The 19,811-nt window shown below is 43.7% G+C and overlaps 1 protein-coding gene across 6 annotated transcripts in view; it reads left to right on the top strand.

The window, feature by feature from the left end:
• The window catches only part of usp19 (ubiquitin specific peptidase 19), a 215,667-nt gene that overhangs the window by 35,148 nt on the left and 160,708 nt on the right, over window positions 1-19,811 (top strand). For all 6 annotated transcript variants that reach the window (XM_063068283.1, XM_063068282.1, XM_063068287.1 and 3 more), the window contains 2 exons: window positions 4,304-4,432; window positions 18,973-19,109. In XM_063068283.1, coding sequence (XP_062924353.1) covers window positions 4,304-4,432; window positions 18,973-19,109 — 266 coding nt within the window. The remainder of the gene's footprint in view (window positions 1-4,303; window positions 4,433-18,972; window positions 19,110-19,811) is intronic.

Consider the following 19,811-nt stretch of genomic DNA (forward strand, 5'->3'; position numbering starts at 1 on the left):
AGCTACAGGTATATCACTTTGGATACTGTCGGTGGGGGATAGCCTAACAGAGGAAAGTCTCTGGCTCTGAGTCTGACTCTGTGGTTCAGAAGGGAAGAGGCGAGCTGTGGTGATAAGGGATTCATTACTTAGGGGAATAGTAAGGAGATTCTGTGGATGAGAACAAGATTCCTGGATGGTATCTTGCCTCCCGGGTGCCAGGGTCTGGGTCATCTCAGATTGAGTCCTCAGCATTCTAAAGAGGGAAGGTGAACAGCCAGAGGTTGTGGTCCATGTAGATACTAATAACGTGTCAGAAGAGTGACGAAGTTCTGCAAAGGTAGTTCAGTAAAAAGGCAGGACCTCCAGGGTTCTGATCTCAGGATTGCTGCCCATGCCATATGCTTGTGAGGCCAGAAATGGTAAGATTATACAGTTTAATGTGTGGCGAAGGAGGTGGTATAGGTGGGAGGGCATATGATTTTTGGATCATTGGCCTCTCTTCCAGGGAAGGTGAGGCCAGTACAGCAGAGGCGTTTTGCCCCGGAACCAGAAGGAGACTAATATCCTAGCAGGAAAGATTGCTAGTGCTGCACAGTGGGGCTTAAACTATAGTTGCAGGAGGTGAGAACAATTAGTGGAAAAGTTGTGGAGACAGATGTTAGCAAGACCTCAGACAAAGTCAGGAATCAGAAGGTTGTGCATAGTGTGACTGCGTATATTTCAATGCAAGAAGTATCACAGAAAAGGTGGATGAGATCAGGGCATGGAGCACCACCTGGAATTATGATAATGTAGCCATTAGTGAGGCTTGATTGTGGGAGGATCTGGACTGGCGCTCAGTATTCCGGGGTTCTGTTGTTTTAGATGCAACAGAGCAGGAGGAATTAAAGGAGGGCAGGTGGTGTTATTGATCAGGGGAAATGTCACGGCAGCGCTCAGTTAGGACAGTTTGGAGAACTTGTTTAGTGAGCTGTTATGGGTGGAACTGAGAAATAAGAAAGGTATGACCACATTAATGAGGGGAAATCATAGATCACCCAAGAGTCAGATTTAGAAGAACAAATTTGTAGAGAGAATGCAGAAGCATAAGGTTGTGAAAGTAGGTGATTTTTAACTTTCTACATATTGATTGGGACTCCAATGTCATTAGTTTCAAAGTAAATATGCAAAAAGATGGGTCTGGCCACTGGTTGAGATTCTAAATTGGAGAGTGGCCAATTTTGATGGTATCAGAAATGGTCTGGCAAGTGTGGTTTGGACAGACTGTTTACTGACAAAGGTGTACTTAGTAAGTGGGAGGCCTTCAAAAGTGAAATTTTGAGAGCACAACACTTGTATGTGCCTGTCAGAATAAAAGGTAAAGATAAGAAATGTAGGGAACCTTAGTTTTCAAGAGATATTGAGGCCCTGGTTAAGAAAAAAAAAAGGAGATGCATGGCAGGTATAGGCAGGTAGGAAATTGGGTGCTTATGGAATATAAGAAATGTAAGAGAATGTAAGCTCCAGCTTTCAAATCCCTTACTCACTCTTCCTTCAGTTAGTCCTGACGAAGGGTCTCGGCCTGAAACGTCGACTGCGCCTCTTCCTATAGATGCTGCCTGGCCTGCTGCGTTCACCAGCAACTTTGATGTATGTTGCTTGAATTTCCAGCATCTGCAGAATTCCTGTTGTTTGAATGTAAGAGAATGCTTAAAGTTATCAAGAGGGTTAAAGGAAGGCATGAAGTTGCTCTAGCAGAAAAGATGAAGAAGAATCCTAAGGGATTCTACAGATATGTTAAGAGCAAAAGGATCGCGAGGGACAAAATTGATCCTCTGGAAGAGCAGAATGGTAATCCATGTGGAGCCAAAACAGATGGGGGAGATCTTTTAAAAAGAAAAATAATTTTTTTACATTTTTTTTCCTCAGGAGACGGACACAGTCTATAGAAGTGAGGCAAAGTGGCATCAGCTTCGTGGACCCTATACAGATTATGGAAAGAGAGGTGTTTGCTGTCCTGAGGCATATCAGGGTGAATAAATCCCCAGGGCCTGACAAGGTGTTCCCTCAGACCCTGCGGGAGGCAAGTGCAGAAATTACTGGGGCCCTAGCAGACATATTTAAATTATTCTTAGCAACAGGAGAGGTACCAGAGAATTGGAGGTTAGCCAATATGATTCTGCTGTTTAAGAAAAGTTCTAAAAATAAAAGAGTGGTAGAACAAAGAGATCTGGGAATACAGGTCCATAATTCATTAAAAGTGGTGTCACAGGTAGATAGGGCCCAAAGAAAGCTTTTGGCACAGTCGCCTTCATAAATCAATGTATTGAGTACAGGAGATGGAATGTTATGTTGAAGTTGTATAAGGTGTTGGTGAAGTCTAATTTGGAGTATTGTGTGCAGTTTTGATCACCTACCTACATCTTAGGGTGATAGGTTAAGAGTGAAAGATGAGAAGTTTAAGGTGAACATGAGGGGAAACTTCATGTAGAGGGTTGTAAGAGTGGAGCAAGCTGACAACATAAATGCACGCAAGCTGGATTTAGAAGTATGGAGGGCAGTGGTCCTGGTTCAGATTGATGGCAGTAGCCAGTTTAAATGGTTTTGGCATGAACTAAATGGGCTAAAAGTTTCTTTGTGCTGTACTTTACTAAAACTCCATGATAATTGCGTGGGGTATGAGTGAAGTCACACCTGGAGCACTGCATTTTTGCTCTCTATTGAAGAAAGGATATACCAATGAAAAAGATTCACGTGGCTATTTCCCAGAATGACAGTTTTGCCTTGTCATAGCAGCTAAAGATATTCAATCCTTATTTGGAATTGCAAAGAATGAGGGACTATGGGAGGGCATGACAGAAGAGATGCTGAGATTGTTTTCACCATGGGAGAATCATGAGAGATGGTCATTGAAAACCAAAATATGTCGGATCTTCTCAGAGAGTGCTGAATTTCTGGAATTCTGTACATTCTGCTACCATACTTAGGTACAAAGAGGTAAACATTATTGGAGCAATGGGGAATTGAGGGCTTTGAGGAACTTACAGAAGAGGAGTTCAGCCCGAGGGCAAATCAACCATACTAATGAAAGGCAGCCGCAGCCTATTCATTTATAGCTTTCCTTGTGCTTTAACAATAAACATGCCTAAGCAACCACAGCCTAATGGGTGGAGAACATTTCCCCTTTGGATTGCAGATAATTTCATGGGTATCTGCAACCAGTTCTTCATCCAGATTAAAGGATTGGCCTGCATTTGCACAGGGTTCATCCCAGTTAACTGTTTGACATTTGCTATCAAACGCTAGTTTTTGTTTATTGCTGGGGTGTTTTATACTGTGGCAGTGGTAAGGTCTTTGGGCTTGTTCCCTTCTTCCTTCACTGATAGGCAGCTCGTATCCTGACTCATATTTTACTCTTTGTTGTCACTTGCCCAGTTATGGTAACAGTATAAACTGAGTCTTGGTAGTTGGAACTAAGTGAGTCCTCATGAAGGGTCTTGACCCAAAACATCAGCTCTTTATTCCTTTCCATTGATGCTGCCTGACCTGAATTCCTCCAGTATTTTGTGTCTGTGGCTTTCCAGCATCTTGTAGGATCTGTGGGTTTAGTTCAGATTTGTTTTGTACTCCCACATCAAAAAATACAAAGTGAAGCAAAGCAAACAAAATGCTGGAAGAACTCAGGTCAGGCAGCATCTATGGACATGAATGAACAGAGGGTATTTTAGGTCGTGACCCTTCATCAGGACTGGAAAAGGGGACAAAGAGCTGGGAGATGATGGGTGGAAAAGGTAAAGGGCCAGGGAAGGAGGAATCTGATAGGAGAGGAGAGTGGACCATGGGAAAAAGGGACAGAGGAGGGGAACTAGAGGATGGTGACGAGCAGGTGAAATGGGAACTAAAATGGGGAATGGAAAGAGAGAAGCGGGGGGGGTGGAGAAATTTCCCTTCCCCACTACCTTTGGCTTTTTCTCACCCCCACCTACCCCTTGCCCCACCTTTGAAGCCCTCATGAAAGGTGTCGGCCCAAAACACCGACTATTTATTCCACTCTGTAGACTGCCTGACTTGTTGAATTCCTCCAGCTTTTTGTGTGTCTTGCTTTGGATTTCCAGCATCTGCAGAATCTCTTGTGATCAGCAAAATATTACTCCAAGAAGTTGTACTTTTAAGTTATCTGGGCAGCTACCTTCCCATTAAATTGATTAGTTATACAAAGGAAATGCTAGCCTAATAAATGTTCAGTTTTGACATTTGAACTTGTTACAATGGTATATGGCTGTTTAATGACTGTTAATCTGATCTGTTTGTTAATTTCCTGTAAATCTGCTTTGTCTTACAGATCTGTTTGTTGACTGGAAACAGAATGCAGATGAGGTTATTGTGAAGTTGAAGCCAGGAGAGGGAAACCTAAAGGTTGATGAGGTTGATGCGGCTTTCACAGACTCTGACTGCATCATTACACTACCAGGTGAGCTGGGGAAGTTGTTGCTGTTTTTAATTTACATGCACAGCAAGGAGCAACCTTTGGGACATGGTTGCAGGTGTGTAATGATAAACTCTTCCACTGCCAGGTGGCTGAGTTGTTTTAAGTTTCTTTTGTACATTTAATTTATCTTTTCCCTAGTCTTTATTACAGATGCTATAGTGGTTAGTACAATGCTTTGCAGTGCCCGCGACCGGGCTTCAATGTGAGCTGCTGTATAGGAGTTTGTACGTTCTCCCTGTGACTGTGTGGGTAGTATACAGTTAGGGTTAGTAAGTTGTAAGCTGTGTTAGTCCTGGAAGTGTGGTGACACTTGCAGGTTGCCCAGCTGACTTGATTTGACACAAACAACACGTTTCACTGTATGCTTCAATGTACTTGTGACAAATAAAACTAAATCTTTAAGAACTTTATCTTTCACTCATGGGTGCCACCCTCTGGATTTCTCTTGACTTACTTTGCTGTCAACACCATCCTTCCATCCCTTCCTTTGCTTCTAAACCTGAAGTACTCTATCATCCACTCCTGTACTGTCATTAAGGCACTGATGTGATGCTGCTCCAGAAGATAATGTCTTATTACTCTGTATCATGACCTACTGCCAACACTACCCAAACCCCAAATGTCTCTGATCCTTCAGCTCAGTTGCTTCTTCTCCTAAGTTGCTAAAGCTTCTGATAGTTTGCCTACTTTTATTGTTATCTGCAATTCATTTAACTAAATCCTCCTTGTTCATCAAGATCTTTTCCTGGGTTTGGTCCCTACTTAGCTGCATCATGTGACTTCTCCATGTCCACTGTTTTTTTAATTTTTGTATTCCCACTTTGTGTGTTCAGTACAATTTCAGAAAGATTGGTGGCTAATTAGTAAATACCTCTCTGTTATGGTTTCTTTCTGACCCTTGCGAATCGAGAGAGCTGTTGCATATTCATATCATTAAACATAGCAGCGCAGAACCGGCCTGTCAGCCCACAATGTTGTGTCGACTTTTTAAATGTCCAAAATCAATCTAACCCTTCCCTTCTACGTGGTCCTCCATTTTTCTCGTAGATAGCCTAACCTGTCTGCCCCTACCACCATCCTTGGCAGGGTGTTCCCATCACTCTGTGTGTATACTTCTTACATCCTCCACAATACTTTCCTCCAGACACCTTAAATTATACCCTCTTGTACTAGCTGTTTCTGCCCTGGGAAAAAGTGTGTGGCTATTGAATGAGTCACAAGGCTTAAAGGGATTACTAGAAAGATCTTAAGAGAATGGAAAGGCAAACCAGGGCCATGAAATGACCTTGGCAAGTTAGGTCAGACAATCCTAAAAGCTATGTATATCAGAAGCAGGAACTGATTTAGGAGGTGTCTGTATGGTCTTGTGCAGGGATGATCATGTCCTTCAAATCTGAAGCTTTTGAGGAACAAACTTGGGAAATGGATGAAGGCAGAGGGTTAGACGTGATCTGTGTGGAATTTACATGATCCAGCATGTTAAGACTCATAGGATTGGAGGCATCATGACAAAATTATCTTGAAAGTGGTATTTAGAGTCAACCCACCTACGCTGGCCAAGGTGCTCATCTAAGCTAGTCCTATTTGCCAGGTTTGGCCCATATCCCTCTAAATTAAGGGTTCCCAACCTGGATCCTTTGCCTAATGGTATTGGTCCATGGCATAAAAAGGTTGGGAAACCCTGCTGTAAATCTTTCTTATCCATGTACCTGTCCAACTGATCTTTAAATATTAATAGATGTGTAATTTTGAGTGTTTTTCTAACTTGGTTTATACTAAGTGCTGTACAACATTAATTGTTGCTGGGGCCTTTGTCATGTCTATAAATGAACAAGAATGTAGGTGGTCTTATTAGTAGGTTTACAGTCAACACAAGAATACTTGGAGGCAATGAAGGTGAAGAATGTTTAAACAATACAGGGGTATGTAGATCAGTCTGGAAGCTGGGTGGAGTACTTAATGGCCGGATGGGACTAGCATAGGTAAACATGGCAATCGATATTTATGAGGTGGGCTAGAAGGGCACATTTTCATTGTTTGCATATGTATGATACTAGGTTTCTTTTCTAAACCATTTATTCTCAAGCGATAATAAACACAAGGTATTCTGCAGATGCTGGAAATCCAGAGTAATACACACAAAATGATGGAGTTCATCTGGTCGGGCAGCATCTATGGAAAGGAATAAACAGTCGATGTTTTGGGCCGAGACCCTGCATCAGGAGCCCTGAAATATTGACTGTCAGAATAGAGGGACATCCCTTGAGGCCTGAGACAAGGGGAATTTCTTTATCCAGAAGGTAGTGAATCTCTGGAATTCCTTGCCACATACCAGTGTGGAGGCCAAGTCATTTGGTATATTTAAGGTGGAGGTTGATAGTTTCTTGATTTGTAAGGGCATCAAAGGTTAAAGAGAGAAGGCAGGAGAAAAGAGTTGAAAGGGATTTGACCTGACCTGCTGAGTTCTTCCAGCATTTTGCGTGTGTTAATCTTGAGCAAATTACACATGACATTGCTGTTTGAAGAGCCCAGTGGTGGAACTGGCAGCTTTTGTGAGAAAAGCCACAGCTCATTGAGTTGATTAAAGTAATTAATAGTTATACAGCACACAAAGCCAATGAGTGTCTGACTTCAGTGGAAGTACTGAATGTGTATACCCAAGTCAAATGTCCAGAATATTGACAGTGGGATAATCTACTATATACCTGCCATTAATGACTAATGGAGTTGGAACCTCTGGTCCATATAAACATGGATGCAACTTGTCAGAAACCTGACCAGTCTGCATCAGAGCTTACCACCTTAAATGCATAGTCACTGATTTGCATTGGCTCCTGAATCAACATGCTTAAATACTCAAAACTCTTCCAATATTCTGCCCAGCACTGCAGTGCTCCAACTCTGGCCACGTGGTCATCTACAAAGTTTATTAGGTACAGGAGTGGAATCTGGTATGGTCTTCTGCTGCTGTAGCCCATCTACTTCAGGATTTGATGTGTTGTGCATTCAGAGATGCTGTTCTGCACACCACTGTTGTAACACATGGTTATTTGAGTCACTGTTGCTCTCCTGTCAGCTTGAACCAGTCTGGTCATTCTCCTCTAACCTCCCACTAACAAGGCATTTTCACCCACAGAACTGCTGCTCACTGGATGTTATTTTTGTTTTTTGTGCCATTCTCTCTAAGCCCTATCAGACATCCCACCTCTCCCAGAACTTCTGGGAGTCTCCCGCATATTAATAGTGGCTCCCTGATGGCCGCAAATTATATACAATATCACGGAAATCAATTTTTTGAGAGCGAGCGAGAGAGTGCGAGAGCGACCACGAGAGAGAGCGTGCGAGCGAGAGAGGGAGAGAGAGAGCGCGCCATGGCAGAGTGTTCCAAAAAAAATAAAACGTACGTCACCCCTGACTACACTAAAGTGTACCCCTGCCTAACAGGGGTCAAAATAATGACAGTGTTGCTCGCTGCACTGTTTGCAACAGTGACTTTTCTATTGCCCATGGTGGGTCAAGACTGTAAAAGACATGTTGAGGTGAGTTTAACAGGTGTCATTCGTTCATTAGCATAGCTAACGTTATTTAAACTCGCTGGCTGGCTGCTAAGGAGCTACTCTATTGCAGACATCCCACCTCTCCCGGGAGTCTCCTGCAAATTGATGGTGCTACCTCCCTGAAATGAGTTTTTGCAGGGTGGGATGTCTGCTCTATAAACTGTAGTTTGTGTTGTTTCATTTTTACTGTGTACTGTACCAGCAGTTTATGGTCGAAATGACAATAAAAAGGGTCTTGACTGTTGTGCATGAAAATCCCAGGAGACTAGCAGTTTCTGAGATACAAAAGCCAGCCTGTCTGGCACTAACAATCATTCATTCCATGGTCAAAGTCACTCAGATCACATTTCTTCCCCATTCTGATGTTTGGTCTGCACACTTTTATGCATTGTTGCTGTCACATGATTGGCTGATTAGATATTTGCACTGATGAGCAGGTGTACCTAATAAAGTGGCCACTGAGGGTATATTTATTGTGTATTGTTACAAGAGGTCCAGGTACAATCACTGGGAAACCATCTCACAGGCAATGTGGCCAAGAGCTGGATAGTTGATTGGCAAAAGGGATAGGAGAGGATCATGGGACGGGAGGCCTAGGGAGAAAGAAAGAGCTTCCAGCTCTTGGCTCCATCCCTCCCCCTCCTGTCTTCTCCTATCATTTCGGATCTCCCCCTCCCCCTCCCACTTTCAAATCTCTTACTAGCTCTTCTTTCAGTTAGTCCTGACGAAGGGTCTCGGCCCGAAACGTTGACGGTACCTCTTCCTAGAGATGCTGCCTGGCCTGCTGCATTCACCAGCAACTTTTATGTGTGTTGCTTGAAATTCCAGCATCTGCAGATTTCCTCGTGTTTGCACAAACTCATGGTGCAATTAGAGATTGGCCAGTATAACATTGCGGGCATCACTGAGTTGTGGCTCAAAGGACCCCATAGGTGGCAACTTGACATCAAAGGATATACTTTGTATCACAAGGACAGACAGGAAGGCGTAGGTGGTGGTGTGGCTCTGTTGGTAAGAGATGGAATTACATCTTTAGAAAGAGGTGACATAGGGTCAGAGAATGTTGAATCTTTGTGGGTGGAGTTAAGAAACTAAGGGTCAAAATACATTATGGGAATCATATATAGGCCTCCAAATAGTAGCCAAGATGTGGGGTTGAGATTGCAAAAGGGAGCTGGAAAAGGCATGTAATCAGGGTAATGTCACAGTTCTAATGGGGTCTTCAATATGCAAGGGGATTGGGAAAATCAGGTTGGTGTCAGATCGTAAGAGAGAAAAGTCTTGAATGCCTACAAGATGGCTTTTTAGGGTAGCTTGTTTTTGAGCCTGCCTGGGGAAGGGCTATCTGAGATTGGGTGTTACGTAATAACCCAGGTATTATTAGGGAGCTTAATGTAAAGAAACCCTTTAGAGACAGTGATCATAATATGATTGAGTCCATACTGCAGGTTGAGAGGAAGAAGCATAAGTCAGATGTATCAGTATCACAATGGAATAAGGGGAATTACAGAGGCGAGAGAGAGGAGCTTGTCCAGGTGGATTGGAGGAGGGTACTTGCGGGGCTGATGGCAGAACAAAGGTGGCTGAAGCCTCTGGGAATACTTCACAAGGTGCAAGATAGATGTATCCCACAGAAGTAGTTCTCAAATGGCAGGGGTAGGCACCATGGCTGACAAGGGAAGTTAATATTGCATAAAAGCCAAGGTAAGGGGATATAAGTTAGCAAAGTGAGCAGGAAGTTGGATGATTGGAAAGCTTTTAAAATCCAACAAAACGAAACGAAAAAAGCGATAAGAAGGGAAAAGATGAAATATGAAAGCAAACTAGCCAGTAATATAAAGCAGGATACTAAAACTCTTATATAAAAGTTATATAAAAATGGTAAATGAACTTAAAGGGTATTTTGCATCAGTCTTCACTGTGGAAGACACTAGCAGTGTTCCAATGGTTGGTGAGTGTCAGGGAGCAAGAATGAGTGCCATTGCTGTTACAAAACAAAAGGTGCTAGGCAAACTCAAGGGTCTAAAGGTGGATAAGTCACCTGGACCAGATGGACTATATCCCAGCGTCCTGAGAGAGGTTGCTGAAGAGATAACGGATGCATTGATCATGATCTTTCAAGAATCACTTGATTCTGTCTGGTCCAGGAGGACTGGAAAATTGTAAATGTCACTCCACTCTTTAAGGCTGGGGGGGACAGCAAAAGAAAGGAAATTTTAGGCAGTTAGCCTAACCTCAGTGGTTGTGAAAGTGTTATTATTAGTCTATTATTAAGGATGAGGTTTCGGGGTAGTTGGAGACTAATGATAAAATAAGTCAAAGTCAACATGGTTTCTGTTAAGGAGAATCTTGCTTGATAGACAATAGGTGCAGGAGTAGGCCATTCAGCCCTTCGAGCCAGCACCACCATTCACTGTGATCATGGCTGATCATCTGCAATCAGTACGCTTTTCCTGCCTTCTCCCCATATCCCTTCACTCCGCTATCTTTAAGACCTCTATCTAACTCTTTTGAAAGAATCCAGAGAACTGGCCTCCACTGCCTTCTGAGGCAGAGCATTCCACAGAACCACAACCCTCTGATAACTCAGAGTTCTTCTAGAAAGTAACAAGCAGGGTTTTCAAAGGAGAGGCAGTGGATGTCATTTGCTTGGATTTTTGGAAGGCGTTTGATAAGGTCCCACACATGCGGCTGCTTAACAAGATAAATCCTATTGGCGTTACGGGAAAGATACTGGCCTGGATAGAAGAATGACTGACAGGCAAAAGGCAGTGAGTGGGAATAAAAGGGGCCTTTTCTGGTTGGCTGCCAGTGACATGGTGTTCCTCAGGGGTCAGTACTGGGACTGCTGCTTTTCACATTGTTTATCAATTATTTGGATAATGGAATTGATGGCTTGTGGCAAAGTTTGTGGATGATACGAAGATAGGTGGAGGGGTAGGTAGTGCTGAGGAAGCAATGCGATTGCAGAAGGACCTAGACAAATTGGAAGAATGGGCAAAAAAGTGGCAGATGGAATACAGTGTGGGGAAATGTATAGAAACGTAGAAAGCATACAGCACAATACAGGCCCTTCAACTTACAGTGCTGTGCCAAACATGTACTTCAGAAGTTACCTAGGGTTACCCATAGCCCTCTATTTTTCTAAGCTCCATGTACCTATCCAGGTGTCTCTTAAAAGACTCTATTGTACCTGCCTCCACCACTGTTGCAGGCAGCCCATTCCGCGCACTCACCACTCTCTTCATGTAAAAACTTACCCCTGACATCTCCTTTGTACCTACTTTCAAGCACCTTAAAACTGCACCCCCTCGTGTTAGCCATTTCAGCCCTGGGAAAAAGCCTCTGACTATCGACACGATCAATGCCTCTCATCATCTTATACACCCCTGTCAGGTCTCCTCTCTTCCTCTGCCACTACAAGGAGAGAAGGCCAAGTCCACTCAACCTACTGAAAATGCGTTTTGGTAAAAGGAACAATAGTCTGGACTGTTATCTAAATGGGGAGAAGGTTCAAACATCAGGCATGCAGAGGGACTTGGGAGTCCTTGTGCAAGACTCCCAGAAGGTTAATTTACAGGTTGAGTCTGTGGTAAAGAAGGCAAATGCAATGTTGACATTTATTTCAAGGGAAATAGAATATAAAAGCAAGGAGGTAATGTTGAGCCTTTATAAGACACTAGTCAGGCCGCACTTGGAGTATTGTCAACAGTTTTGGGCCCCATATCTAAGTGTTGTCATTGGAGAGAGTCCAGAGGAGGTTCACAAGGATGATTCTGGGAATGAAGGGGTTAACATGTGAGGATCATTTGGCAGTTTTGGGCCAATCTGAATCTACAAACGTTTGTAGAAGAATGCATGGCGATCTCATTGAAACCTGCCAAATGTTGAAAGAACTAGATAGGATGGATGCGGAGAGGATGCTTCCTATAGTGGTGGTATCCAGAACTAGAGGGCACAGCCTCAAAATTGAGGGGTGCGCCCGTAGAACAGAGGGAACTTGTGGAATGCTTTGCCACGGTCTGCGGTAAAAGTCAAGTCCATGGGAACATTTAAGGTGGAAGCTGATAATTTCGAGATCGGTCGGGCATCAAAGAATATGGCGAGAAGGCAGATGTATGGGGTTGAGTGGGATCTGGGATCAGCCATGATGGAATGACAGAGTCGACTGGATCGGCTGAATGGCCTAATTCTGCTCCTAGGTCTTGTGGTCCCAACGATGTTGATAATGAAGGACTTGGCAATGACAAGCTCATTGAATGTGAAGTTGGATAGTTAGACTTTTCGATTGTTGCCTGATAGTTTTGTGGCATGAACATGTACTTATACACTGTTGTCTAGGTCTTGTTGCCTGCAGGTTAAATAGCTTGAATTTTCAGAGGATTTGTTAACAGAATTAAATATTTAGCAACCAGCCACCATCCCACCATCTCTGGTTCTGTAATGGAAAGGAAGTGAAAGCATTAGGACTTTCACTGTCCTGAGGGATTCTTCTGTGATGGAGCTGAGGTAATTCACCGTCAACAACAAACAGTCTCTTTTATCGCATTCAAAGTATGACTGTGGCTGCAGAGTATTTTTTCCAACATGCTGAGGCTTTATAAGGCAATGATCAGACCGCACTTGGAAGTATTGAGTGCAATTTTGGGCTTCATCTAAGAAAGGATATGCTGACATTGGAGAGTTTCTAGAGGAGGTTTACAAGAATGATTCTGAGAATGAAAGGGTTAACATATGAAGCGCATTTGCATTTGACTCGGGCCTGTACTTGCTGGTGTTTAGAAGAATTAGAGGGGATCTTACTGAGACCTGCGAAATATTGAAAGGCCTAGTGGGGTACAGCAAGGCTCAGTGCTGGGACCCTAGTTGTTTACAATATATATTAATGACTTGGATGTGGGAATTAAATGCAGCATCTCCAAGTTTGCGGATGACACGAAGCTGGGCGACAGTGTTAGCTGTGAGGAGGATGCTAAGAGGATGCAGGGTGACTTGGATAGGTTGGGTGAGTGGGCAAATTCATGGCAGATGCAATTTAATGTGGATAAATGGGAAGTTATCCACTTTGGTGGCAAAAATAGGAAAACAGATTATTATCTGAATGGTGGCCGATTAGGAAAAGGGGAGGTGCAACGAGACCTGGCTGTTATTATACACCAGTCATTGAAGGTGGGCATGCAGGTACAGCAGGCAGTGAAAAAGGCGAATGGTATGCTGGCATTTATAGTGAGAGGATTCGAGTACGGGAGCAGGGAGGTACTACTGCAGTTGTACAAGGCCTTGGTGAGACCACACCTGGAGTGTTGTGTGCAGTTTTGGTCCCCTAATCTGAGGAAAGACATCTTTGCCATAGAGGGAGTACGAAGAAGGTTCACCAGATTGATTCCTGGGATGGCAGGACTTTCATGTGAAGAAAGACTGGATGAACTGGGCTTGTACTCGTTGGAATTTAGAAGATTGAGGGGGGATCTGATTGAAACGTATAATTCCTAAAGGGATTGGACAGGCTAGATGCAGGAAGATTGTTCCCGATGTTGGGGAAGTCCAGAACGAGGGGTCACAGTTTGAGGATAAAGGGGAAGCCTTTTAGGACCGAGATTAGGAAAAACTTCTTCACACAGAGATTGGTGAATCTGTGGAATTCTCCGCCACAGGAAACAGTTGAGGCCAGTTCATTGGCTATATTTAAGAGGGAGTTAGATATGGCCCTTGTGGCTAAAGGGATCAGGGGGTATGGAGGGAAGGCTGGTGCAGGGTTCTGAGTTGGATGATCAGCCATGATCATAATAAATGGTGGTGCAGGCTCGAAGGACCGAATGGTCTACTCCTGCACCTGTTTTCTATGTTTCTATGTATAGTTGATGTGGAGAGGATGTTTCTTATAGTGGGAGAGTTCAGGACCAGAGGGCACAGCCTCAGAGTAGAGAAATCTTTATTTAGAACAGAGTTGAAAAGGAATTTCTTTTAAGTAGAGGGTAATTAATTCGTAGAAATTCATTGCCACAGATGACCATGGAGGGCAAGTCATTTAAAACAAAGGTTGATAGCACTTTAATTAGTCAGGGCTTCAAAGGTTACAGAGAGAAGGCAGGAGAATGGGGTTGAGGGTATAATAAATGACCCATGATGGAATGGTAGACAGACTGGATGGGCCGAATGGCCTAACTCTGCTCCTATGTCTTGTGTGCCTAATGAGCAAGTGTACTGGTATACCTAATAAAGTAGCCTCTCAGTGCTTTGTCAAGCACCTCAGCTCCATCTGCAAAAAAGCAGGATTTCCTGGTGGCCATCCATTTTAATTCCTATCCCCATTCCCATTCCAATTTGTCGATCCACGGCTTTCCTTCTGCTGCAATGAGGTTACGCTCAGGTTGAAAGAATGACACCTTGTTTTGCATTTAGGTAGCCTCAAATGTGAAGGCATGAACATCAATTTCTCCATTTCCTGGTAATTTTCTTACCTCTTCTTCAGTTCCCCAGTCTGACTTCTTACCGCTTGTCACCTGCCTATCATCTCCCCCTAGTGCTCCACCTCCTTCCCTTTCTCCCATTGTCCACTCTCATTCGATTCCATCTTTTCCAGCCATTTACTTTTTCCACCTATTAACTCCCAGCTTCTTACTTCATACCTCCCTCCCCCACCCACCTGGCTTCGCCAAATAGCTTCCAGCTTGCACTCCTCCCTCTCCCTCCACCTTCTTATTCTGTCTTCTTCCCCGTTCCTGTCCAGACCTAATGAAGGGTCTTGGCCCAAAACATCAGCTGGTTATTAACTTCCATGGATGCTACCAGACCTACTGCGTTTCGCTAGTATTTCAATCACGAACGAGAAAAATCTGCAGATGCTGCAAGGCCAAGCAACACAAAATGCTGGAGGAACTCAGCAGGCCAGGCAGCACCTATGAAAAAGAGTACAGTCAATGTTTCGGGCCAAGACCCTTCATCAGGACTGGAGGAAAAAAAAGATGTCAGGGTAAGGAGCGGGAGGGGATGAAGAAACACAAGGTGATAGGTGAAACTGGGAAGGGGGAGGTGGGATGAAGTAAAAAGCTGGGAAGTTAACTGGCAAAAGAAGTACAGGGCTGGAGAAGGGGGAGTCTGATAGGGGAGGACAGAAGGTCATGGTAGAAAGGAAAAGGGGAGAAGCACCAGAGGGAAGTGATGGGCAGGTAAGGAGATAAAGTGAGAGAGGGGAAAAGGGAATGAGGAATGGTGAAGAGTGGGGAGGGTGCATTACTGGAACTTTGAGAAATTGATGTTCATGCCATCAGGTTGGAGGCTGTCCAGACAGAATATAAGGTGTTGCCTCTCCAACCTGTGTATGGCTTCATCGCCTCAGTTTCGGAGGCCATGGACTGACATGTCAGAATAAGAATGGGAAGTGGAATTAAAATAGGTGTCCACTGGGAGATCCTGCTTTTTCTAGGGGGTGGAATGTAGGTGCTCGGCGAACCAGTCTTCCAATCTACATCAGGTCTTGCTGATATACAGGAGGCCACACCGGGAGCTCCAGATACAGTAGATGACCTTAACAGACTTGCAGGTGACATGTGGCCTCACCTGGAAGGACTCTTCCATTTCACGCACATCTGCCCTCACTCCATCCTCCCACCACCCCACCACCCCATCCTTCTGTCCCCACCTACCACCCCCCAGCCTCCATGTCCAGCACATAATTCTCTGTAACTTCTGCCAACGGGATCCCACTACCAAGCACATCTTCCCCCCCCCCACCCCAACTTTTTGCTTTCCACAGGGATCGCTCCCTACGTGGCTCCCTTGTCCACTTGTCCCTCCTCACTAATCTCCCTCTTGGTACTTATCCTTGCAAACGGAACAAGTGCTACACCTGACCCTACATCTCCTCCCTCACTACCATTCAGGGCCCCAAACAGTCTTTGGGTAGCCTCCAACCTTGATGGCATGAGCATTGATTTTTCGAACATCTGGTAATGCACCCCCCCCCCACCAATCTTACACGTTACTCCTCACCTGCCCATCACCTCCCTCCCACTTTTTTTTTTCTTCCGTGGTCTTCTGTCTTCCCTTATCAGATACCCCCTTTTCCAGCCCTGTATCTCTTTCACCAGTCTCAACTCTTTACTTCACCCCCCTTCACCTATCACCTTGTGTTTTTCCTCCCCTCCCCCCTCCTGACTGTGACTCCTCATGTTTTTTTCTCCATTCCTGATGAAGGGTCTCGGCCTGAAACGTCAACTGTACTCTTTTCCATAGATGCTGCCTGGCCTGTTGAGTTCCTCCAGTATTATGTGTGTTTCCTCTAGCATTTTGTGTGTGTTGCTTTGGATTTCCAGCACCTGCAGAATCTCTTGTGTTTATGAATCTCTGAGAGTATATGTACTTTGACAATAAATTTACTTTGACTATTAAAGCTCTGCATTCCGTCGTAGAGAGATGCAGAAACGTACCCGTTGATCCCCTGAGTCCTCGCTGACCCTCAGACACCCCATTTTACACGTTCTTTACTGATTGAAGCCATCCTAGGTTTTGCCACTCACCTTCACACTCAGGGCAATTTTCAGTGGTCAATTAACCTGCTAATTTCCCTGTCTTTGGAAGATGGGAGGAAATTTGAGTTGTCAGAACCCAGGCAGTCCCAAGGAGAGTATAGAAATTCCACACAGTGGAGAAGGTCAGGGTTGAACTTGGGCCATTGGCATTGAGGCAACAGCTCTTCAATCTGTGTCACTGCATGCGTTCTTTTCAAATATTATCAGAAAGGCCCTCTTATCTAGTCAAAGTCAATTTATTATCAAATTTTGTATATGATACCATGTACTACCTTGTCATTCATTTTCTTGCAGGCATTCACGGGAAAATAAGGAAATACAATAGAATTTATGAAAAGCATAAAGACTTAAAAACAATCAATGTGCAAAGGACAAATTGTGCATATAAAAAAACTGAGAACGTAATTTGTAAAGTGTCTTTGAAAGTAAATCTATAGGTTGTGGGATCAGTTCAGAGTTGAGGTGAGTGAAGTTTAGGAGCCTGATAGTTGTAGGGTAGTAACTGTTGCTGAACCTGATGGTGTGGGACCTAAAGCTCCCGATGGTAATAGCAAGAACAGAGCATGGCCTGGATGGTGGGGTCCTCGTTGGATCCTGCTTTCTTGTGCTTAGTGGTTGGAAAGCATTGCCTGTGATGGACTGCTAGATACAAGAACAAATTGTCAAATTCAATTTCTCATATAAATACATGTTGAGTCTGCCCAGTCATATGCAAGCAAATAGCATTTAGAATGAAAGTGAGTCCTCAGACAGGAAGCCTGGAACAGATGGAGCAGACCACAGCCACAGCATCAGTTCAGCACATAGCGGAGTAAGTGTTGCAGAGCCCACAGACATGAAGTCCAGCGCAGGCCCACAGCTTCAGCCTCTGTGCAGCAAAGAGTAGGGTAACTGTTGCCACATCCTGTGAAGGGTGTGGTGACTTTATAGAGGGTCACCGGAATGTGGCTGAAAAGAGAGGTTGGGTAAATCTGGATCGTTCACTCTGGAATAGTGAAGGGTGAAGGGTGATCTGATAGAAATATTTAATTATGAGAGGTAGAAATAGTTTCCATCTTTTTCCCCATTGTGAAAATGTTGAAATATTGGAAACCATAGGTTTAAGGTGAGAGGGGGCAAATCTAAAGGAGATATGCAGGAAGTGATAAAATATAGTGCATTATAACACAGTACGGGATCCTTGAACCCATGACATTGACCTGACCTTTTAACCTATTCAATCAATGTAACCCTTCCTAGCTACATAATCCATAACCCTTCATTTTCCTTGAGAGATGTAATGTGTGTTGCTCAAAATTCCAGCATCTGCAGATTTCCTCGTGTTTACCCTTAATTTTCCTTGTATCCTTGTGCCCATATGAGTCTCTTAAATGTTTCTGTTATAGCAACCTCTACCACCATGCCTAGCAGTGCATTCCAGACCCCCACCACTCTGTTTTTCAAAAATTTCTACCTCTGGCATCTCCCCTAACTTAAATTCACTCACCTTAAACAGATGTCCTCTAGGGGAAAAACAGGTGCTGTCTGTAGGAGGTTTAGGAAATTGGAAGGTGTTGCTAAGTTTGCTGATTTTTTTTTCTCCCCCATCTTCCACCAATCCCCTTTTGTAAATGGTGGGGTTACCTTCACTACCACGGGAGTTGTGGAATTTTGGTGCAATGTCCAGTTGCCGTTTTGAATCTCCACAGCCACTTCTTTCAAAGCCTTGGGATACAGGTCATCAAGTTGCAAGGATTTATTGCCTTGCAGTCCCACTGTGTTTTCCTCTGCATTCTTTAACTAATGCTAACTTTCAGTTTATTCACTATTTGTGCTGCTCTGTGACATTGCTTTGTACTATGAAGACAGACAAAATATTTGTTTAATTTCTCTGCCATTTTCCTATTCAATTTTTTTTCATTCTGTGAGGGGCCTATCTTACCATGCATGTTGGAGCCTTTACAGTCTGCTGAGGTTCCTTGCCAGATCACACCTGCATTTGTATTTCACAATATCCTGAGCCCCCTTTAGCTATCGGCTGGAGAAGGCTTGAAATAATTTGAACTTGATTTGAAACTGTTCATTCGATTTTGACTTTGACCTTTATATGAAGTCACAGTTATTAAAATGGGAATTTGAAATGGGAGTCTGTAGGTGCTGTAAATTTTGAGCAACACAAAAAATGTTGAAGGAACTTAACTAATCATGGGATAGGGAATAAAGAGTCAATGTTTAGGGCGGAGATGTTTCATCAGCTCCATAGGTGCTGCCTGACTTGCTGAGTTTCTCCAGCATTCTGTAGGTGTTGCATTTGGAAAAGGAGCTATGTAGGCTGTCAATGCAGCAAAATGGCTCAAGTTTCACTAAGTTGTACTCTTTTTAAAAAAATATATATATATATTTTAATTTTCATTTAACCTTGTACTTTGTCTTGCTGTGACACCTTGTAACATAGATGGACGCCAATGGAGTTGTCAGTTCCATGAAGAGATTGAAAGCTCGTGCACTAAGTTGCAGTACAAGGAGAAGGGAAAGTTCCTGCAGCTTGTTATGCCAAAGAAGATTCCTCTATACACATGGTCATCACTCATGGTACAGTAAATCACTGGCATATGTAACAAATGTTATTTCTCTCAAAACTGTTCTTCACCGAGGTGGTTGCAGATTCAGTGGGCTAAGTGCCTTTTCTGGTTCTTCCCTTGGATGGGGCATGGCACCCATGGCCAGTATGTATTTGCAGGTGATGTTCTTTCATGGGCAAGCCTCCACAACTCTGGGACAGAGAATTCTATAATTCACTACCTTGTGTAAGATTTCTACGCTCCTCATCTTAATTGCCACTCAGGTCGCTCTTGTCCAACTTTTTCTTTTCAGTAAAAACATTTCCACAAGTTTACAACCCAATTTCAGTTGGGTTTCCTATTGTATTTCCAATTACGGTTGACCAACACCGCAAGTTCCCTGATCTCTCTCTCACTCACCTGACAATGTTGATTTCCACCCCCCCCATCTCATGAATCCTCCCACCACCTAGTTCCATCTGCTCTTCAGCCCTTTCACCAATTGTCTACCTGTTTCCAACTGGCTTCCTTTTGTATTGCTCTGCATGGGCAGAGTTTCCTATTCCCTTTCAGTCTTAACCCAAAATATTGACTTTCACCTTTTACCTACACAGATGCTGCTTGACCCATTGAGTTCCTCACACCATTTCTTTTGTTTCAGATTCAGATTGATTTATCACATGTATATCGATGTATGTAATGAAATGCATCACTTGCATTGACAACCGGCACA

Source organism: Mobula hypostoma, chromosome 15 (assembly GCF_963921235.1).
Source record: "Mobula hypostoma chromosome 15, sMobHyp1.1, whole genome shotgun sequence".
NCBI classification, from domain to species: domain Eukaryota; kingdom Metazoa; phylum Chordata; class Chondrichthyes; order Myliobatiformes; family Myliobatidae; genus Mobula; species Mobula hypostoma.